This window comes from Quercus suber, unplaced genomic scaffold (genome assembly GCF_002906115.3).
Source record: "Quercus suber isolate HL8 unplaced genomic scaffold, Cork oak 2.0 scaffold_953, whole genome shotgun sequence".
NCBI classification, from domain to species: domain Eukaryota; kingdom Viridiplantae; phylum Streptophyta; class Magnoliopsida; order Fagales; family Fagaceae; genus Quercus; species Quercus suber.
The window spans coordinates 17,698-40,993 of NW_027070373.1; the positions used below are offsets into that span (position 1 = coordinate 17,698).

General features: G+C 34.4%; 2 protein-coding genes across 7 annotated transcripts; one reads left to right on the top strand and one right to left on the bottom strand.

The window, feature by feature from the left end:
* Positions 1 to 6,097: 6,097 nt before the first annotated feature.
* LOC112002809 (uncharacterized) lies at positions 6,098 to 15,563 on the bottom strand. 6 transcript variants are annotated; one of them, XM_065768522.1, is made up of 5 exons: positions 15,176 to 15,563; positions 14,693 to 14,748; positions 13,429 to 13,499; positions 13,148 to 13,308; positions 6,098 to 12,979 (listed from the first exon to the last, which is right to left on the bottom strand). In XM_065768522.1, exon 5 carries the CDS (start codon positions 11,754 to 11,756, stop codon positions 10,413 to 10,415), a length of 1,344 nt encoding a protein of 447 aa, XP_065624594.1. In that variant the 5' UTR covers positions 11,757 to 12,979; positions 13,148 to 13,308; positions 13,429 to 13,499; positions 14,693 to 14,748; positions 15,176 to 15,563; the 3' UTR covers positions 6,098 to 10,412. The 6 variants fall into 6 exon arrangements, with proteins under 6 accessions (XP_065624594.1, XP_065624593.1, XP_065624595.1 ...); XM_065768525.1 differs by having other exon boundaries at positions 6,106 to 7,791; XM_065768521.1 differs by lacking the exon at positions 13,429 to 13,499.
* A 3,968-nt stretch (positions 15,564 to 19,531) lies between these two features.
* On the top strand, positions 19,532 to 22,423 carry LOC112001588 (G-type lectin S-receptor-like serine/threonine-protein kinase At2g19130). The gene is made up of 2 exons (XM_065768518.1): positions 19,532 to 20,681; positions 20,755 to 22,423. The coding sequence occupies exons 1-2, from the start codon at positions 19,654 to 19,656 to the stop codon at positions 22,205 to 22,207; spliced, it is 2,481 nt and encodes an 826-aa protein (XP_065624590.1). The 5' UTR covers positions 19,532 to 19,653; the 3' UTR covers positions 22,208 to 22,423.
* The last annotated feature ends 873 nt before the right edge of the window (positions 22,424 to 23,296 follow it).

Here is a 23,296-nt window from a genome sequence, read left to right on the forward strand (position 1 = left end):
TCTTGTTGCTTTGTCGGCTCTCGTAATAAGCCAAGGAGTATGTTAATAGATTTCCTCAACATATTAATTTATAAATTATTTTTAAAAATATAAATAATTAATTTTGTTGACAATTCTTAATATTTTTTTTATAACAATAATCTTAAAATTTTTTTATTATAATTTATTAACTATTACAGTAAGCGCACTAATTAACGTAACCCATAAACTAATTGGTCCCCAACGAAATTTATGCAGTTTTGGCTCATCCTTGATCTTGATGGCTGTGAATTGTTGATTGTATTTATTTGTTTGATTCAGTCAAAAGTGAATATATGGTGTGTCTTTATTGTATTTGTACCCAAATGAAGCTTCATATTATATGATATATGGACCCGGAGATAGTACAATTCTGAATATGAAAAATGAAATTTGTAGCTCGTGGCTGACAAAGTCATATTTTTAGCACCACAAGTAATCATTAACCATTTGATTGTTCACATGTAAATCCTTCTCGGAAGAAAAACAGAAAAAAATAATTCATATGTTAGTGGGCAGTGGGGAAGGATTTTATGGTTTTTTATTTCTATGTTTGACCGAGCCATATTTATCTTTTTGTTCGAAAGTTGCCTTTACAGTGGGATTTGGAAGCAATATTTTGACTTTATGCGCTACGGTGAACAGGAGGTTTGACTTAGGGCCACCACGAGGGACCCAATCTCCTCCAAATGACCAAAATGCCAAAGGATTTTTTATTTTTATTTTTTTAATGGGAAATATTAAGGAGGATATGATAGTTTAAATTTTCTTTCTACTTGCATGATAACAATATCAATTTTCCCAAAATTTTAGATGAGTATATTATTTAGATATGAGTATATTACGAAGAGAGTAGTTTGATGGGATCGATTTTTTTTTTTTTTTCCTTTTCAAAGGTAATTAGTAGCTTACTTTGGAAAAAGTGTAGCTACGTACTAAGTTGAAGGAATCTCTTTTAATCTTGTTCATGACAATTTATAAAGCTATCAAAGTGCATTATTTAAATTAGTTTGTAACTCTATGTATATGTATGAATGCACTTAAAGATATACATGTATATTTCTATATATATAATTTAAATATTATTGATAATCATTATTATATTTTGTTAACTCTTTAAATAGTTTTGTAATAATATTATTAGGTATGAAATGTAAACTGTCCATGTTTATTTTTATTACTTCTTGATTTTGTTATTTGTGAAGCACTCTTTTTTTTACAATTCATTTATTCTAGACTCTTCGGTTTTTGTACTCAATAACTCATTTGAGTGAATATTTATGATATTGTCCCACATTTGATTCTAAAATTAGGAAATAAAACTCTCTCTAAAAATAAATAATTTAGAACACATGGCGCAAAATTGGACTCTAATTTGAAATTCTAATTGGACTTTCTTTATGCTTATTAATATATATACTAGCTTTTAACTCGCCCCATGTGCTGGAGCCTTTTTATTTACATTTAATAGAAATAAATTTTTTTAATAATATTTAAATACACTTTTACCACATAATAAACACCCAACACATATCTTGATATACAAATCTGATTACAAAACACCATAGACAAATACCAAAAACTTATTTAACCCAATTATTAAAAAAAAAAAAAAAAAACCAAATCTAATACAAATATCCAATACAAAATTTATTTCAAACCAATACCATACTTTCTTAATCTTCTTCTTCTATTCTATTTAGAATTGGTTTTTGTGGAATTGTGTAATCCGGTGTATTCAATATTCTTTTCCATTGCCAACATTAATGTTGAAGTAGTTTAAGAAACCAAAAGGCAAAGAAAAATCTATGGAGGTATTCCCTAGAATTTTGATATTTTTCTTCTGGGTTTTAATTTCATATTCTTTGAAGATTTTCAATTTAGTTGGATATAAAGTTTCGTATTTTTATATTCTTCTTATAGGTTTTAATTTCATGTATTTCAAAGGATTTTATATTGATGTGTCCATTTTGACCTTTAGAGGGATCATAAAATAATTAGTCAAAGAAGGAAAAGAATTAGTGTAGACAGTATAGAAAGAGAGTTCCTTCCAGTTTTCTTTTCTTCTATTTATTTTCATGTCTCTTTCTTGGGGAAAAAAAGTGTGAGGAAATTCTGGGAATTGCACATTCAACTTGGTGACACTGCATTAGTTATTTAGACATTCAAAGATAGAAAAATGCGAAAGTTACTGCCAATTTTCCACAAAAGCTTACAACTGACATGGCAATGAATGTGTTTGGCATTACATCAATAACATAATAAATTCCTAAATTGCTTAGTTGTTTGTTTAAAAGTTAGACCATTAGTTTGTAAGGACTATATAATAAAATTTGCAATAGTTGGAAGATCACTCTAAGGGATACATTATTAGTGGTAGCACGAGTGAACCCACATTCCTTAGTTCAAATCTTCCTTTTGTCCTTTGCCTGGTACCAAACATATCAAAAAATATATATTTCTAATCCAATATTAATAGCTTTTTCTGCTGTAAAATCTTCTAAGGTTAATGAGCCATGGTCTTTCCTCTCTTAGGGCATTCATTTATAAGTAAGCATTTATAATCACAAGTAGATTGTTTGCTTCCTACCAAGAGAGTTTTCTGAAATAAGTGAAAATGCTACCACATGCTGGTATAAATTAATTTTTTTGTAGTCCGACTCTTTTATATCCTTTTGTAGGGGACTTCATATGAAGTTGTTGATTGCTCCCATGGTAAGCAACTCTAGGAACTGTGTAAAGAGAAGTATGAACCACTATGGCTTAAAGGGGAAAACCACTATGATTTGGAGCCCAGATTGAGCACAAGATTCTTTGTTCAATATCTGTGCTTAATTTTGGTAAAATCTTACTTTAGCCACTTATACTAAAGAATTAAGAAATCATTTTGTAACTGAAAATGCATTTGAATAGAAACTAAAAGCATTCATATATAATTTCTCAGCAAAATCTCAAAATTAGCATTTTCTTTGTCCATTAACATACGTCTAATAATTTGGTTTATAAACAATATGTTTTGTGTAGTTTTTTGGTTAGTATGTATGTCATGTGTTAAAAAATGCATATATGCTTAGACTTCAATAGGATTTTTTTTTTCTTTTTTCTTTTTAGTTAGTATGGTTTAGTAGGAGTTGTGAAATTGAATTAACCATCTATTGAATGGATAGAGTATGGAGAATATGTCTCTTAAATTAATGAGGTTGAGAAAATTTGTGTCCTAAGGTAGCTTAAAAAAAACATAGTTTCTTATCAAACTTTGTGGTCTATATACATTTATGATTTTTTTTTTTAAAGAATCCAAGATACATTTACTTTGTGCAGTNTCAATGAATGTGTTTGGCATTACATCAATAACATAATAAATTCCTAAATTGCTTAGTTGTTTGTTTAAAAGTTAGACCATTAGTTTGTAAGGACTATATAATAAAATTTGCAATAGTTGGAAGATCACTCTAAGGGATACATTATTAGTGGTAGCACGAGTGAACCCACATTCCTTAGTTCAAATCTTCCTTTTGTCCTTTGCCTGGTACCAAACATATCAAAAAATATATATTCTAATCCAATATTAATAGCTTTTTCTGCTGTAAAATCTTCTAAGGTTAATGAGCCATGGTCTTTCCTCTCTTAGGGCATTCATTTATAAGTAAGCATTTATAATCACAAGTAGATTGTTTGCTTCCTACCAAGAGAGTTTTCTGAAATAAGTGAAAATGCTACCACATGCTGGTATAAATTAATTTTTTTGTAGTCCGACTCTTTTATATCCTTTTGTAGGGGACTTCATATGAAGTTGTTGATTGCTCCCATGGTAAGCAACTCTAGGAACTGTGTAAAGAGAAGTATGAACCACTATGGCTTAAAGGGGAAAACCACTATGATTTGGAGCCCAGATTGAGCACAAGATTCTTTGTTCAATATCTGTGCTTAATTTTGGTAAAATCTTACTTTAGCCACTTATACTAAAGAATTAAGAAATCATTTTGTAACTGAAAATGCATTTGAATAGAAACTAAAAGCATTCATATATAATTTCTCAGCAAAATCTCAAAATTAGCATTTTCTTTGTCCATTAACATACGTCTAATAATTTGGTTTATAAACAATATGTTTTGTGTAGTTTTTTGGTTAGTATGTATGTCATGTGTTAAAAAATGCATATATGCTTAGACTTCAATAGGATTTTTTTTTTCTTTTCTTTTTTAGTTAGTATGGTTTAGTAGGAGTTGTGAAATTGAATTAACCATCTATTGAATGGATAGAGTATGGAGAATATGTCTCTTAAATTAATGAGGTTGAGAAAATTTGTGTCCTAAGGTAGCTTAAAAAAACATAGTTTCTTATCAAACTTTGTGGTCTATATACATTTATGATTTTTTTTTTTAAAGCATCCAAGATACATTTACTTTGTGCAGTACATAAATGTTGGGGTTGAACGAAATCTACAAAGGTCTATATTCATTCCTCTCGAAAGGGACATGATAGGCAAAAAATATGAAGGGGAAAAAATTTGGCCAATTGGAAGATAGCAGGAACAAATCTCACATCATTCAAATTCTTTGTTTCTCTTTGTCTCTCACTCTCTGTCTCAAAAGGGGGATATTTATTCATCTATCTTAAAAGAACAATTGAGATACGAAATGAGCACACAACTACACAAAAAGCAATGTAGAGACACATTGAAATTCAAAAAAAAAAAAAAATGGTTAGCTGATGTTGAATCAGCATCTTCAAGTGCACTTGGTTGGATTGTTTTAGATTTAGATATTTGAGTTAGATTTGGTTTTAATAAAATCTCAAGCACATAGGTAAAGAGAAACGGCCTAAACTTTAATATATATATATATATATATATATGAAAGCTCGAAAATGTGTCGAAAACACACGAGTTGTTTAGACCCCTAAATTAAAGTTACGGCTTGGTTGATTTTACACTAACTTAATGCTAAGTGTGGAATAGTGTAAACACAAGCGTATAAGCAAGACAACTACTCTAATCCATATTTAAAGCAACCCGCAGTAAAAATGAAATGAACAAGAGTAGGGAAGAGAGATGTAAACACAGATAACACTGAGACGTGTTATCGAAGAGGAAACTGAAGAACTTGACAAAAAACCTCTTCGTTGCCCTCCAAGCGAAAATCGATTCACTAGACAATCACTTGGGATACAAGGGTGAGTAAGAGACCCTCTAAGCCTAATCTACCCTCTGTACCTAAGCCCTCCAAGCTCCTACTCCAACAAGGCTACCGTGTCTTGGCTAGTTCTCCAGATCCCGCAACATGTTCCATGTTGCATCTGCCATTTCAGGCTTCTTTTAATGCTTCCAGTAGCACCAAAATTTCACTTGACACTTTCAAAGGGTGTGGTAAGTGTTTGGGCTATCAACCTTTTAATGATATGGAAATGGAGAGGTAAGAGATGAGGAAATTCCCAAAACAAATGTGTAGAGGATTGTGGGTATAACAATCTCTAACTCTCAAAGTGTTTGGCTAGGGTTTTCTCTCAAAAACTCTCTTCAACATTTGTGGGTAATATGGGTATAAATAGTGTAGGCACAGAAAGTGTGTATCAAACTGGACGGGTTGGTAGAACAGAATGCCTCGCGGGTGTCTTGCGGGAAGGCCTTACCCGGGAGATACTCGAGAGACATAGCTGTCTCCATCTGGCCTGACTCTTCGCATTCCAGCATGTGCAGGGCACATGTGTCACTTCGCGGGAAGCTAAGTTGCGAGATACCCGCGAGAAATCTTCAGTCTTCAAATGCTTGAGTCTTCATACTCTCTCTCTAACACACAACCCTTACAATGAAATCACACAATAAATACATGGTATAATAGATTGAATATAATTACAATCAAATTTGGCACGGAATATAAGCCAACAAAACAAATAGTTGTAAATAACAACTTTACAATCTCCCCTTTTGGCTATTCCGTGACAAAACCCCTAAAACAGACTCTAGACTTAAATGTGAGTTTGGGAACAGTGGCAAAACTCACTCACACCTAATCTAGAAGCTGTGAATCACTTGCAAACATATACTGGTTACCTGAAACACTTGCACACAAACAAATCTTTCATTAAGCTTATGACAAGTTAAATACAAGGTACGTACATGAGCAAGTAAAGTACGATCAAGTTTGTAAGCACATCATAACATGTAAGCATATCTTGATCAAACAAAAAGAACCAGTCATTAACGAATGACTACAATGAACATTTAGCAAGTAAATGCTCATCCGGACATGCAATGCAATTAAGAACAATCCAAAGGATCAATTGCGTGTCCAACACTCAACCAATGCAAAATACACTAAGTACTTGCATCTAGGATAAAAGATCCTACTAAGGCACAAGAGTGAGGTACTTAAGACATATTAGCAATATCTTTGAAGTACAAAAAAAATGCTACAAAAGCATTGAGATGAACACAAACTAAACTGAAATAAAACTGAGATCAAAACAGAGTATTTAAGTTTTAAACAAAAGCAGTAACAAATATAAGCATAAAATAACAGTTATGAAAACCAAAATAAACAGAAGTAAACCGTCTATGAACCAATAACCAATGCTTATAAGCCTAAATCTTTGCTCCCCCTAACGATGTGTAAACTCTTCCTTAGCTCCCCCTCAAAATTTTCTCCCCCTTTTTGACTAGAATGGCCAAAGAGGCTAGAATTAATCAGACTCTAAATTTGATCCATGCGCCGTGGACAAGTCACTGATCTGGGAAGACAATGCAGTTATCTGTCCCTGGATGTATGCAAACTGTTTCGCTGTGTGCTGCAAATGGGAATTAAGCACTGTAGACATCTGATCCATTTTAGCTAGTAATTGATCAAGTTTGCTCAAGCCTTGTGTTGGAGCAGAAGATGATGGCTGAGTTGCGGCCTTTGGAGCAGAAGTGAACCTATCAATCTCCTCCTCTGTATCTCCACCTTCGTCCTGCTTAACACGTGGTTGTGGTATGGTATGCACACTAGTCTTGGAGCCTCTGATGTGTGCTGTGCTCCTAGTCAATGTATGACCACCAATGGGGTAGTCCCTCTGAACTACTGTGAGGCCACTAGGAAGTTTGCACTTTGCTTTAGCAATCAAGCCTATAATCAGAGAGGGAAACGGCATTACAGTCCTTGAATTCTGCTTTGTAATGCTCTTCTTCAGGACATGGATGATATGGCCATAAATGTCTATCTCCTTATGGGTAAAGAGATCATACAAGAATCTTGTTCTTAGAGTAGATAGTGTGGTGAGGTTGGTGATCAGATATAAATTATGAATCATCACATAACTCAGTGTCCTCATTTCTAGAGAAAATTTGATTGTGTTCATGGATGATTTCTTCGATTCGCCACCAAGAACTTTAATCATCTCATCAGTAGAGCCCAATCTGTCCTCATATGCAATTGTAATTGGCTGAGATGGAGGACGAACTTCCAAAAAATCTTGGATGATCTCTCTTGTAATCACAAATTCTTTGTGCCTTACCCAACACTTGATACGATCTCTGTCGACAGCCGCATTTGAGAAAAACTCCTTGATTATCTCAGAATAAACAACCCCAACTAGATTCAACAGCTTGGTCCAAGTCCTATCTTTGAACACTTCAGGGATTAATGTGTCCTCAAGAGTTTCTAACTGAACCACCCTCTCCATGAAGATCGTTTTGTCCTTGTAGCAGTCATTATACTTCATATCTGCTTCAACAGACTTGAAATGATCAGAATCAATGCGTGCACGCTTTGAGGGTGATTTCTTGGAGGCTGCATGCTTAGTGGGAGACATTTGCACAATTTCACAAAGCAGACAAAAAACAAGAGCACAAACACAAACCAGAACACAAAACTTGATTAGATTCAAGTTAGTTCCAAAACAAATGAAATAAAACATAAAATAGAGCATAATTAACTCTAAACAACATGCTAAACACATAAAAACAAGAAAACATAAACATAATGCATGAAAACAAGTAACTGTGCATGTGTGTGCGTCTCTGTGCATGTGCTGATGCATGTGTGTGCGTGTGGTGATGCAAGTGTGTGCCTAGTGTGTGCAAAATGAGCAAAAGAGTGTGAAACATACAAACAATGACCAAAAACTAATAAATCAAGGTCATATAAGTATAAACCCATAAATTGAAGTCACTTGAACTCAATTTAGCACAAAAATGTCACTTGGACATTTTGTCAAACACCTAGCATGCACATATGAACTCTAAGTATGAACAATGCATGAACATAGTGAAAACTAGCTTTAATACAAGTTAAAATGCCACATGGGGCCAACACAGATGCACAAAGAGCAAATGGGACTCAGCCCAAACAAAGAATTTGAAAATTTTCGCTTAGAAAGGAAACCCAACCCAATTTTTCAAAAATCCCCAATTTTCAAACCCTAAGCATAAAATTTTGCATAAATGAAGAAAAGCATGAAGTAAAAGTTTTAGAAAACATACCTTGAAGTTGAAAATGTAGAAAATATGTTTGAGAATGATGGGGTTTGAGAGAAATTTGAATTTGGGTTGAGAAGGGTTTGAAGAGATGAAGAGCAAGGGAAATGAGAGATTTTGAAAAACTGTCACATCTACTACATAAAAACTGAAAACACGCAGTTTTTGCGGGTTAGAGAGTAGCGAGAAAGTTACGAGAAAGGCACCTGAAGCACAAAAACTTTCGCGAGAAGCTATAAGTCGTGAGACAGTAGTGATATAGTCGCGAGAGTTTTTGTGTGATTTTGGAAAAATCCAATTTTGGCCAAATAGCATTTCGTGAGAAGCTGTTGGTCGCGAGGCAGTCGCGACACAGTCGCGAGAGTTTCTGTGTGACAGGATAAAAGAAAATTTCTCTCAATCCCTTTTTGTGGGAAGCTCTAAGTCATGAGCTTCTCACGAGAATACCTCTAAACTAGTTTTTTGAAGAAAAACACAAAAATGCATTTTGAACAAAAACAAAGAGCACGAAAGTATAAAATCACTTTCAGAAACAAATAAAACACTCAAAAATCTTTTTGGGTTTGATCAACAAGTATTTGAGCATACACATCATATTTGAACATGTACAATCACACAAATGAGATAAGTGTTCATTGAATCAAAGTCTTGTGTGTTGTGGATGAGAATCAAGTGTGAAATAGTCCTTAAACCAAAGTGAAGCTTCAATGATCAATTCAATCAAGTCATACACAACTGATACGAAATCAAGTGGACTATCTCAATTATAGAAATGAGTATATATGACCTCCCACAAATTGATTACATAGCTTAGAAGTTTTTCATTTAGCTTCCACACAAATCATAAATTGATTACATTTGATCCATTTTGGATGATACATCTCCTTTTTGAGATTGGTGCATGATATTTTTGATATATCAACATTTAGAATTAGCCTTTGGCTTTTAGAGCACTATACATTTCGAAACACAAGTCGCTTTCCCTTTTTCCTAGTCAAATATTAGTATGTGCGATAGGCTTTTACAGCTTGATATCTCTTTTCATTTGGAGATTTACATTTAGTGAGCTCTTTTGCAAAAACATAAAAATAAAGTGGAAAGAGATATAGACACAAGTCTATGCAAGTATCAAGACCATCAAGCCTATTGACCAATCATTCATGACAAGCTTGAAGATCTATTTACAACAATCACATATAGTTTTCAAGATTTCTTCCACAAAAATAAATGTGCATACATAACAAGCTAAGCTCGTAAATGCACTATGCCATTAGTAGGAAGGTACTATGCCAAACTCACATGTGATAAGCACGACACAAGCGATCAAACTTTTTAAAGATTTTTCAATTTTTATGGGTTTTTGAATTTTTTTAACACACTCAAAAACAAATCGAAATAAAGTAAGATCAACAAAACAAAAAACAGGCACAAGCCAACATGTAAAAGAAACATGCTATCAAAAGAAGACAATGCATGATAAAATGCAACAGCAAAAGTCCCCAAACATTGAAAGAATTAATGCATGGACAGGTGAAAATTCTTATGCATGTGTACCTCTTTTCACCCACACGGCACTTACGTTTGTAGTGATATCCTTAAAGGATTGGGTATGAGAGTTGGGAGTTTCAAACCATCTAGTAAAGCTCTCCAAGCAAGTGGTGAAAGCACCGATCATTTTCATCACATCCATCATGCCGGAATCATCATTTCGACTTCTTGATTGCTCTCTAGCCCATCTCCTTTTGTCCTTTTTTGGGCTATATGACCTCTGAACACTTGCATTCTTTAATGCCTTCAGCTTATGGCAGTTTGGTCTTGTGTGTCCTTGAAGTCCACAGAAATGACAGAAATGATGAACTCTTGGACCTCTTTGCAAATTTGGAGAAGATTTCCCTTGAACTTTAGGCTTAGCAACAATTTGAATACGAGGCTTATTCAACACTCATTGATCAGCTCCATTTTTTTTCTTTTCATTCTTTATTTGTTCAGGGGTAGGGGCAACTGCAACTGGCTCTTTGGCTTTCACAAATCTCACATCTCTGGCGACATTGTCTGATGAGCTACTCCCTTTGGTATATCCCAACCCGGACTTATCTGAGAAATGTTTCTGAGATGAAATAACCTCTTCCAGCTTCTTCGTGGATACCCTTTCTATCTTGGCATTTGCTTGCACTAGAAATCTAATTTTTGAATAAGCTTTAGTTAGCTCACCATTCATTGTCTCTATTTCACACTTGGCATATTTAAAACGCACTAGAAGACTTTTATAGTCCTCTTCAGCTTTCTTCATTTTCTTCATAGCCACCTTGGCTACCCTTGTGTATTCTCCAGACTTCTCAAGAAGGGAATTGTAATTTTCTTGAAGATTGGCTGTGTTATAATCTTCCTCAGCATCATTTTCTTCAGCACCTCCTACTGATTCTTCATCACTATGATCTCCTAGTTTTTGTACCAGCAATTTTAAGTCCTCTGACGACTCATTATGGGTGATGATCATAAAGGCGGAGTAGTTTCCTTCTCCATCACAACTCTCTTCAGAATCAGAACTTGAAGAATCCAAATCACTCAGTGTTGTGGCATATGCCTTGCCTTTCCCTCTTAAGAAATTGGGACACTCCTTCTTGAGATGTCTGTGGCCATTGCATTCATAACATACAATGTCTGAAGGAGATTGAGAATCTTTCCATTCTTTCCTCTTAAACTCTTTCCTATCACCTCTTGAAGATGAAAACTTCCCTCTATTGAATGGTTTCCCACTGTTCTTCATCTTCAGAAATTTGCAGAAATTTTCCGCAAGAAATGCTACTTCCTTCTTTACTCCATCTTCTTCGGAGGAATCATCCATTCTTTCGGTGATGGTTTTGAGAGCAAGTGATTTACTCATCTTATGGGAAGACAATCCCAGTTCATATGTTTGGAGAGACCCAATTAGCTCTTGGATTTTGATGTCATCCAAGTCTTTACTCTCTTCTATGGCAGTGACTTTTGCTCTAAAGCTTTCAGGCAAGGACCTCAAGATTTTTCTCATCATCTTAGTATCTTCAATCTTCTTACCAAGATTGAGCTTAGCAATAACAATTTTGTTGAGCTTCCCATAGAACGAATCAAAAGATTCATCATCACCCATCTTAAGCTCTTCAAATTTGGCGGTAAGCATTTGAAGCTTTGTGTCCTTAACTTTCTTTGTACCTTCATAGGTAGTCTCCAAAATCTCCCAAGCTTCCTTCACAACCGTCATGTGAGATATCCTATGGAATTCATCTAGAGACACCACAAAAAATAGCATTTAAAGCTTTACTATTAGCATTGGCTACAACAAGAACTGCCTTATCCTAAGTGGATTTAGCAGCCTTCGACCTAATCCAACCTACTTCAACTGCATCCCAAATGGTATCATCAATAGAGCATAAAAATGCCCTCATTCTGACTTTCCAGAAAGCATAATTGTTACCATCAAAAAATGGTGGAACATTTAGAGATTGAGACCTATCCATCTCAAAAAGGGTCAAGGATCACACTTAGGTATTAAAACTACAGTGAATGTACCTGCTCTGATACAAATTGAAAGCTTAGAAATGTGTCGAAAACACACAAGCTGTTTAGACCCACAAATTAAAGTTACGACTTGGTTGATTTTACACTAACTTAATACTAAGTGTGGAATAGTGTAAACACAAGCGTATAAGCAAGACAACTACTCTAATCCATATTTAAAGCAACCCAGCAGTAAAAATGAAATGAACAAGAGTAGAAAAGAGAGATGCAAACACAGATAACACCGAGACGTGTTACCGAAGAGGAAACCGAAGAACTCGGCGAAAAATCTCTTCGCTGCCCTCCAAGTGGAAATCGATTCACTAGACAATCACTTGGGATACAAGGGTGAGCAAGAGAACCTCTAAGCCTAATCTACCCTTTGTACCTAAGCCCTCCAAGCTCTTACTCCAACAAGGCTTCTCGGAACCATGTCTTCTCTAGTTCTCCGGATCCCGCAACAAGCTCCATGTTGCATTTGCCATTCCAGGCTTCTTCCAATGCTTCCCAACAGCACCAAAACTTCACTTGACACTCTCAAAGGGCGTGGTAAGTGTTTGGGCTATTAACCTCTCAATGATATGGAAATGGAGAGGTAGGAGATGAGGAAATTCCCAAAACAAATGTGTAGAGGATTGTAGGTATAACAATCTCTAACTCTCAAAGTGTTTGGCTAGGGTTTTCTCTCAGAAGCTCTCCTCAACATTTGTGGGTAATGTGAGTATAAATAGTGTAAGCACAGAAAGTGTGTATTAGACTGGACAGGCAGGCAGAACAGAATGCCTCGCAGGAAGGCCTTACTCGCGAGATACTCGCGAGACACAGCTGTCTCCATTTGGCCTGACTCTTCGCATTCCAGCATGTGTAGGGCATATGTGTCACTTCGCGGGAAGCTAAGTTGCAAGATACCCGCGAGAAATGTTCAGTCTTCAAACGCTTGAGTCTTCACACACTCTCTCTCTCTAACACACAACCCTTGCAATGAAATCCCACAATAAATACAGGGTACAACAAATTGAATATAATTACAATCAAATTTGACACGGAATATAAGCCAACAAAACAAATAGTTGTAAATAACAACTTTACAATATACATAAAGAAAGGAAAGGAACAATGGTAATTTATGAATAGCATACTTACTTGGTTATGAATTCTTATCGCGGAAAAGAATATTCCACTATCTAACGGTGGCTGTAAGCTAGTGGAGACAACCCTCTGTTCTGTATCTCCACGCTTTTCAAAACCCATACCCTAATAACAACTCAGGTGGTAGTATTTGAACTTCTGGGGTGCTTCCTTGACTTCAACCAAGAAAATAATAGAAAGGAAAAAAGGGTTAGGAATCAAAATCCCAAAATTGACAGCAAACATAATTATGGACAATATGAAAAGAAATTAGTCGTAGATTAATTAAAAATTACCAATAGAGAATGGTTTGATACTGGGGTCGGGTCGGAGATGGCAGACATAGTCATGCCCTTGCAGGGTGTTACTGTGTTGGGTTTGCATATGAAAGAGTAACAGTGGGAAGAAAGACGGATGAGAGAGGGGATAGGTTATGCGTAGCGCATGAATAAATGCAAATCATGAAAGGTTGGTTTTAAAATTAAATGCTAAAAAAAAAAAAAGCGCTATATAATAAAAATGGAAAATACAACTGCACAAATGTGTGTGTGAGATGAACTAATAACCATTGCTCTAGTCAGAATACAACCAAAACTACAAATAAATAACTGAACATTCACATTGGAGTCTTGAAAATATTTGGCTACATATTTGTTTGAATCTTTGAGGGAGATTAAAAACGTTATCTTTAAAGAAGTTTTTTATAAGCCAAAGATTAAAAAGGATCAACTGAGCCACAAATATCAAATAAAAGGGAACAATGAGAGACATAGATATCAAAAATTCAGTGATCAATAAACTGTGAATTTCTCATCAAATAAAAAGGAAAAAGTTACTTTCCACCAACAATACCCAACAGGAACTCAATATGCCACAATAAAAAATAAAAATAAAAAATCTTTATAACTATCAATGATGAAATAGAATAATAACAGAGCAAAGCCACAACAACATTAAAACATTTTGTATTGCTTGCCTAATACATTAGGCATTCAGAATAGTTAGCTTCATTTGCATCCTTCTTGGTATGCAAAAATTCCCATTCTCACAAGTGGGCAAATATGGCCTTAGCTTCTTCAACAAATGGTGTTATTGTTGATGAACTTTCTGAACCAATCTGTTAAGCATTAATAACCACACTTGAATCACACTAAAAATATTCCTCTAAATTCCCGCTTCCAAGGAAAATTGGGTAAAATTTTAACTAAACCATTACCCATCATGATTAATGTAGAGACAAGAGAATTGGGCATTGCAAGCCTTTGCCGTATTTGTATAATTCAAGCAATTAGTTTTTTTTTTTTAATTGTGAAAACTATAAAACGGTGTTTTAATGTTGTGAAATAGTATAATTTATCGCTTTTTAATCCTAATATTTAAAACAAAAACAAATAGAAAGAAAAAAAAAATCCTAGCCCAAATACCTAAATGAAACAAAATAAATTCTAACCCAAACACCTAAAAATCAAACCAATCCAACCAAATATCCAAACATAAAACATATTTAACATTCAATTAAAAAAGTTACTGGTGATGGTTCCAATAAAGTGGAAACTATACCGGCTGGTATTGCTTCTACTCAAACTTGGATTACTTCCAAGGATTTGCCTTTCCACCTACAAATCCAGAAAAAGAAAAGCTAAAGAAAAACCTTTTAATCTTTTATTACACAGATTGAAATTGAAATCAATCAATGACAAATGAAATCTACAATTGAATCCAAGAGAGAATTAAATAAATCTAAATTTGTACTTGATAAATGAAAAAATTGGAAACTCTTCGCCAAGAATGCTGATTTATGAAGCGTAAAGACATTAAAGAGACCAAAAATACTTTGCTTTGTAATCCACAAATTACCCACAAATTATCCAAAACAATTTTAACTCAAAAATCCAAAACCAAAGCAAAGCAACACATATACCCTAACCATAAACCAAATCTAATCCTATAATTGATCAGAACAAAATCTGACCCAAATGGTTAAATCGAACACTCAAACATAAATCATAGTTATCGTGTAATTTTAAAAAGAATAAAGAAAACCTTCCCGGTAATGGTTTCGACTGCATGACAGTGGTGGCTGTCTTGAAATTCATCTCTCTATCGATCTCTATTCTTCATATGTTTTGACGAGATCATTATCTTGACTAAAGAACTTTTGATCTCTCTTTTGTAACGTTATCAATCTATCTTTCGATCTCTGTTCTTCTGCAGTTTATGAAATCTCTTTGTATCTCTCTGTTCTTTTGTGTTTTTTTCTCTTTCACCAAACCGTCTACCTTTATGGTTTGGGTTTTGGACGATGAAGAAGGGGTTTGGTCGTGGAGTGTGTTTTGGAAGATGGAGAAGTGGAATGGAGAAAGGGAATGAGAGAAATAGAATAAAAACCAAAATTTCTGTTCTCTCTTTCTCCGTATAGGGCAAAAGCCTTTTGAACGTAATTTACTAATTTATTAAGTGGTTTGTTTTGTTTTTATACTGGAGGCTCTCAAAAGGTGTTTTAACAGTGTGAAACGCTATAATTTATCGCCTTTTAGTGTGCACATGGCAGAATTTTAGATAGGCATTTTTTCTACATGGCAGCACCTCCTTAATTACAGGAAAAGGCTTTTGCTATTATATATAGTATATGAATAGCTTGTAACCTCATTCATATGTATAGATATACTTAAAAGATATACATTAAGATGCATAATATAATTTTTACATATATAATTTAAATATTATTGATAGTCATTTTTTTAACTTTTTAAAAAGTCTTGTAAAAATATTATTAGATAGAAAATGTAAATTGTCCATTTTTAAATTTTTTTTATATTCATTAATTTTAGACTCTTTGGTTTTTGTATGCAATAACTCACTTGGATGGATATTTATAATGTGGTCCCACATTTGATTCTAAAATTAAGAAATAAAACGCTCTCTAAAAATAAATATTTTAGGACACATGACGCAAAATTGGACTTCAATTATATAATCTAATTGGATTTTCTCTAAACTTTACCTATATCTATATAAGTCACATGACTCATTAAAAAAATTATTTGACTAAAACTATATGTGAATTGTCTTTTCAATATCCGCATAGTGGGTTATAGAAAAATAGGGAGCTAAACTTTCTCCCTTAGTATATTTTACATTTTTTTATTGTTATTTTGACAGGCTAAAGTTTTTAAAAGGGCTGCCTAGTGCGGATACCATTCCTTCCAATTTTAGATACCTTATTTTTTTTAGAAGCTGAAAATAGAGAATGAATAATTTGTAGTAAGAGATTGAACTTGGAGGGATGCCATAGCTGATGAATTGTTTTTCACCATGCTCAACATCATATGTTTAATTCGAGTTCCAAGGACCCATTACTTGTTCATCGAGCTTAATGATGATTAGAAGTGTTCACAATGCGCTTTGGCGTGGTTTTGGGTCATTTTTAACATAACACTTTGTCATGCGGTTTGGCCAAAACTTTCACTGCACCACACCTTAATTTTGCGGTCAATGTGCGGGGTGGTGTGGTGTATAAGGTGTGGTCTGGTTGCTTTTGATTTGGTATATTTTTCAAAGATGTCATGACCAATTAATAGTTTACCATTAATAACCATGACAATATGACAATAAGTTTCAAAAAAAAAAAAAAATTATATATATATATATATATATATATTATATATATATATATATATATATATATATATATATATAACCTTGCAACAAAAAAGTAACACAAATATATACAAGAAAAAAAAAAATCAATGATAGATTGATGTAAAGAAAAAGTACCATAAATATATACCAAAAAAAAAAAAAATCCATGATAATAAACCATTTAAACAAATATAATCTGTAACACAAATTGCTTAACATACAACAACAATAAGGTCCATAACAGTGTACCATATACATTGCTAATCATGCCTACTAGTTTCAAGTTTCAATAATCACAACCATAATGGAAACAAGTCTAAAGCAAGAATGAAATAAATTACAAACCTAACAAGAAACTATTTAAATAAATATGAACAAAAAAAAAAAAAAAAAAGCTTTATGGTCAACTTATATATTTGTTGGGAAATGCTAATGGATGCTCTTAGGGCAATAATTAATAATCTATTTAAAGAAAGCTTTTATGGGAAAAGAAAATAAAACAATTAATGTTTTGATAGCTTTTTTCATTTCCCATAAAAGTGATGTTAAAACTTTCTTAAAATGAATTGTTAACCATTACCCTAAGGTCACTCGTTAACATGACTCATATTTGTTATATACTAATAAAATGATATAAAAAAAAGTTAGTCTTGATACTTCTCGTAACTTTTTTTTTTTTAAATGGCCATTATTTTATGAATAATGAGTTTTTGACTAAAGGGATGAGAAATGAGAGATTGGTATTAGTGATTTTTGTTTTATAATGTGTGGTTTTTAATAAACTAGTAAGTTGCCCGTGTGATACACAGATAACGTTATAATGTTTTATTTAAGATGCTTTTGGAGAATGTTGAACGTACATATATTATAGCATAATTGTTATAAAAAATTATTAGTAATGAGTTCATCATAAGAGGAAACAATTATAAATTGCACACGCATATCCATTATAATTATTTAGTTCAAGGAATGAGGAAAAAAAAAAAAAAACTTTGGAGGAATATTGTAGAATAAAATTTGATATAGAATGTGTCTATCTCTTTCTTCTTAATTCTAAAACAAAATACACAAATCAAACACTCACAGTCAATCACAGCATTTACAAAATCCACAAGTCCATAACTTCCAACCATAACATCAAAATTTTAATTGTCATTTTCACTCAATATAAAATGCAAGCCTCCTTCCTTGGTTGTAGTTAACTCATATGAGTTAGGATTGAATGGGACAATAGTGTTGGAGCTAGGTAGGTGTCGTCGAAAGATTAAAGGTAAATGACATCGTAAATGACATTGTTTTTGGACCAAGCTTGCTCAAGGTCATGCATGTTTAGTGAATTATTCAATCAATGGTCATGATTATATAATGAGATACTATCTTGCTGATGGTATATATTCTCCATGGTCCACTTTTGTAAAGACAATCCTAACTCCACAAGTTAGAAAGATAAGTCTTTTTGTTACAACTTAGGAGTCAATAAGGAAGGATGTAGAGTGTGCATTTGGAGTGTTTCAAGCACGATTTGCAATTATTCGTGGGCCTAGACATATTTGGAGAACAGAGGCACTTGATTACATTATGAAGGCATGCGTAATATTGCATAACATGATAATTGAAGATGAACGTGATGCCAATAGAGCGGGAGACTTTGATTATGAACAAATGCCTAAAAGCATCCCTATAACAGTGTCTTATGAGCCTATAGAAGAATATAGTCAATTTATGGCGTTCATTGCAGCCCATGAAAAAAATTAGAAATAGAGAAACTCATTCTAAACTCCAATCAAATCTCGTTGAGCACTTGTGGCAACGATATAGTGAGTCATAGGATTGTCTAATTTTAAGTTTTATGCTTGCATTAATTTTTATGTCTTTAGTATTTATTGTAATTTGAAATTTCTCTTCAATTTGTCTTCTCAGATTAACTTTACTTGTATATTTGGTTTCCTCAGATGAATAAAGTTTCTATCGTCTTAGTTCCCCCCAAAAAAAAAAAAGATTATCAAGTATTTTTGAAAAATATGACTATTGAGAAATATTACCATTTGAAAATGTTACTATTGGAAAATTTAAAAATATAGCTATTAGGAATTCGAAAAATATAGTTATTGGGAATGAATAAAGAAAGATTAAAAAAGAATAAAGAAAGATTGAAGAAAGAATAAAGAAATAATGAATAAATAATATTTAAATAAGATGGAGAAAATATAAAGAAACTGTTAGAAAATATATTTAAAAAGGTAAGTAAATAAAAGACAAATGCCATGTTCACTCTCCAAATAGTACAAAAATTTGAAGAAACTATTAGAGATGCTCTGACATGTGAAAACATTTTTCCCATGTTGCTTTGCAATTGTACATTATATATTAATTATATTAAAAACATTTCCTATTTCTTTTGGTAGTTTCATTTTCTCTTTATTAAAAAAAAATGACACCTATATCGGCTGCTTACTTTCACAACTAATTGTACAACCCACCATGGTTCTGAAAAAAAAAAAATAATAAAAGAAATAAAAAATAAAAAATTGTGCAACCCTCCATATCCATGGTGTTAAAGAGCTCATGAAACTCACCAAAAAGGCAATAAGTTAATTGCCTTTTCTTTCTTTTTGTTTAACATCAAAAGCGTCACAGTCGGCGCTGCCGTATAACATAAGACAACAAAAAAACTAAGAACGAAGGGCATGATGGTCAGTTCAAAATGGTTGGTTGACTTCATGACAGATGACAGCTGCTTTTAACTTCCACTAACATGGCTTGGCGATCAGTATGTAGAAACGAATTCTAGACCCATTCATTTGTTCTCTCTTTCAAAGTAAAAATTTTGTGTCCCTCGAAATATCTAGCATAGCTTCTCTGCAAAATTCTGTGCAGTCATGGATTACAAGAAGAATCCATGGCTGCTTTCTTTTCTCTTCATCTGCCTATCTCTCAACAATTATCCTTCCCTTGGAGCTGACACCATCTCTGCAAACCAATCTCTCTCTGGTGACCAAACTATTATCTCTAAAGGTGGGAACTTTGAGCTCGGTTTCTTCACACCAGGTAACTCTTCTCGTTCTAACTACTATATAGGCATGTGGTACAAGAAAGTCTCTCTCAGAACCATAGTTTGGGTGGCAAACAGAGAGACGCCAGTCTCTGATAGAAGTTCTTCTGTATTTAAAATCTTAGATGGTAATTTAGTTCTGTTCAATGAGTCTCAAATTCCAATTTGGTCAACAAATTTGAGCTCTACGAGCTCTGGTCCTCTAGAAGCTGTGCTTAAAGATGATGGAAATTTTGTTCTGAGAGATGGGTCTGATAGTTCATCAAAACTCTTGTGGCAGAGTTTTGACAATCCAACCCATACATGGCTTCCTGGTGGTAAGATAGCATACAACAATAAAACCAAACAAAACATGCATCTTATTTCATGGAAGAATTCTGAGAATCCTGCACCAGGACTCTTCGCTCTTGAGCTACAGCAAAATACCAGTTCCTATATTATTCTATGGAATAAGTCTGTACCATATTGGAACAGTGGACCTTGGGATGGAAAAATTTTCAGTTGGGTTCCTGAGATGAGGGCCAATTATATTTACAACTTCAGTTATGTTTCAAATGAAAATGAGAGCTATTTCACCTATTCGCTTTATGATCCTACTATTATATCTCGATTTGTGATGGATATATCGGGGCAGATTCAGCAGCTTTCATGGTTGGAAAGTACCAAGCAGTGGAATTTGTTTTGGTCTCAACCAAGGACACAATGTGAGGTTTATGCTTTTTGTGGACCTTTCGGTATATGCAACCAGCAATCCTTGCCTTTTTGTAGTTGCTTGAAGGGTTTTCAGGTTACCTCCAGCAACAGTTGGAATTTGTCAGATTTTTCAGCTGGGTGTGCAAGAAAAACCAGTTTGCAGTGTGGGAATAAAAGTCTTGCTAAACAGTTGGAATTTGTCAGATTTTTCAGCTGGGTGTGCAAGAAAAACCAGTTTGCAGTGTGGGAATGATAGTCTTGCTAATGGTAAGAGGGACAAGTTTTGGGAAATGCCCAACATGAAATTGCCTGATCATTCACAAACTGTGGCAGTTGGAAGTTCATCAGAATGTGAATCAACCTGCTTGAATAACTGCTCTTGCACTGCTTATGCTTATGGCGACCATTGTTCAATTTGGATTGGAGAACTCTTAAATCTGCAACAACTCACAAGCGCTGACACTAATGGAGGAACTCTATATCTCAAACTTGCAGCTTCTGAGTTACCCAGTTCTAGAAACAATAAGGCAATTATTATAGGTGTAGTCCTGGGTTCAGTTGCGGGGATAGCAATTCTTGTAGGCCTTATTGCATTTGTAATCTTTAGGGGAAGGAGGGGAGCAATTGGAACAGCAAAAGCAGTAGAGGGATCATTGGTGGCATTTGGGTACAGAGACTTGCAAAATGTGACCAAGAATTTCTCGGAGAAATTGGGGGGAGGGGGTTTTGGTTCTGTTTTCAAAGGGATTTTACCTGATTCAACGGTCATTGCGGTCAAGAAACTTGAAAGCATCAGCCAAGGAGAGAAGCAATTCCGCACTGAAGTCAGCACAATTGGGACAATCCAACATGTAAATCTTGTTAGGCTTCGGGGCTTCTGCTCCGAAGGAACTAAGAAGTTGCTGGTCTATGATTACATGCCAAATGGGTCTTTAGATTCTCATCTTTTCCATGAAAAGAACTCTGGGGTTTTGGATTGGAAAACAAGATATCAGATTGCTCTGGGAACAGCTAGAGGGTTGGTTTATCTCCATGAGAAGTGCAGAGACTGCATCATACACTGTGACATAAAACCAGAAAACATTCTTCTAGATGCTGAGTTGTGTCCGAAAGTGGCAGATTTTGGTCTGGCAAAGCTTGTTGGGCGTGAGTTCAGCCGAGTCCTGACAACCATGAGAGGTACAAGAGGTTATCTTGCTCCAGAATGGATTTCTGGGGTGGCCATTACAGCCAAAGCCGATGTTTACAGCTATGGAATGATGCTTTTCGAATTTGTTTCCGGGAGGAGAAACTCTGAGCCATCTGCTGATGGCAAAATTAGATTCTTCCCAACTTGGGCTGCAAGCCTTATAACACAAGGTGGCGATGTCCTTAGCCTTTTAGACCCCAGGCTGGAGGGAAATGCTGATGTAGAAGAGGTCACAAGAATATGTAGACTTGCTTGTTGGTGCATCCAAGATGATGAAAGTCATAGGCCACCAATGGGTCAGGTAGTTCAAATCCTTGAGGGAGTTTTGGGTGTGAACCCAGCCCCGGTTCCAAGATCTCTCCAGGTGTTTGTTGATGACCAGGAGCACATAATTTTCTTCACTGAATCATCCTCCAGCCAAAGTTCACAGGCACAGAGCAACAACTCAAATGCTTCGTCTCAATCCAACATTAGTGTGACATCCAGTTTGAAGTCTTGAAGAGAAATCAATTGAGATTGAGCTCTTTTATGTTTAGTTATGAGTATATGTTCTGCATTTTTGTTTTTTATATTTAACTTTCTAGCCTAAAGTTGCTTTGTGTAGATTCAATGGAAGCATTGCTTCAAAAATCTCAATAATGTAATTGCTATGGGCCTATTGCGTCCACTGTAATTATTAGCGTTGTTCAAGTTATCGTCTCTATGACTTTGTTAATTGTGATGGTTCATGGTATTGGTAGCAAGATAAGCCTCAATAACTATATGCAGCTAAGACGATAAATTTGAGTAGCAACTAATCCGACCTAAAATTTGCAGCGTTTGTAACAAAAACACATAAGCTTTCTGCCAGGAAGCGTCTTCCCTTGAAACAAACAGAATGTTTGAAGCCCATAACAAATTGACAATACTAAGACTCTTAGAATAAAACCCACCCAGAATGCTAAGTGCATATTTTTCTAGTCAATGGTAGCAAACTAAGCCAAAATAACTATGCAGCTAATAATTTTTAAATATATGAATAGTACCATGAGACTCATTTTTAATAAAAAAGTGATTAAAAAGTGAAATTTGTAGATCCGTAAATAGTACACACTGTGCACTGTTTACAAAAAAGTCAAACTTTTTGTCTCTGGGAACGCTGAAAAGTAAAAGTAAAAAGAAAAAAAAAAAAAGGGAGAAATGCAAATGCGTTTGGGAAGCGCAAAACGCGCTTCCCAAATACACACTTAAGGTATAATCGCATTCCTCTCAAGAAGGGAAAAGTTTCCTCTCAAACAAATTTGAGGTGCAACTTAGCTGACTAAAAATTAGCAGAGTTAGGAAAGTCACAAGAACATGTAAGCTTCTGCTAGGAAGCGTCTTTTCTTGAAACAGAATGTTTGGTGCCCATGAAAAATTGACAATAGCAACATACTTTTAGATATAAAACCCAACCTGAATGCGAAGTACATATTTTGTTAATGGTAGTTATTCCTTAATGTTTCTGCCAAGCTACTCGAAATTTAATTTCATTACTCTTTCACCCAGGTCAGATTCAGTGACTTAACTTGTCCATAAAAACCTGAGGCATGCCATTTAAATCAAGGGG

Excerpts from the sequence above, each read along its gene's own strand:
- LOC112002809 (XM_065768523.1), bottom strand. The coding sequence starts at position 11,756 with ATGCTATTTTTTGTGGTGTCTCTAGATGAATTCCATAGGATATCTCAC.
- LOC112001588 (XM_065768518.1), top strand. The coding sequence starts at position 19,654 with ATGGATTACAAGAAGAATCCATGGCTGCTTTCTTTTCTCTTCATCTGC. Across the intron at positions 20,682-20,754 it reads GCAAGAAAAACCAGTTTGCA|TTTGCAGTGTGGGAATGATA; the intron begins GTGTGGGAATAA and ends AAGAAAAACCAG.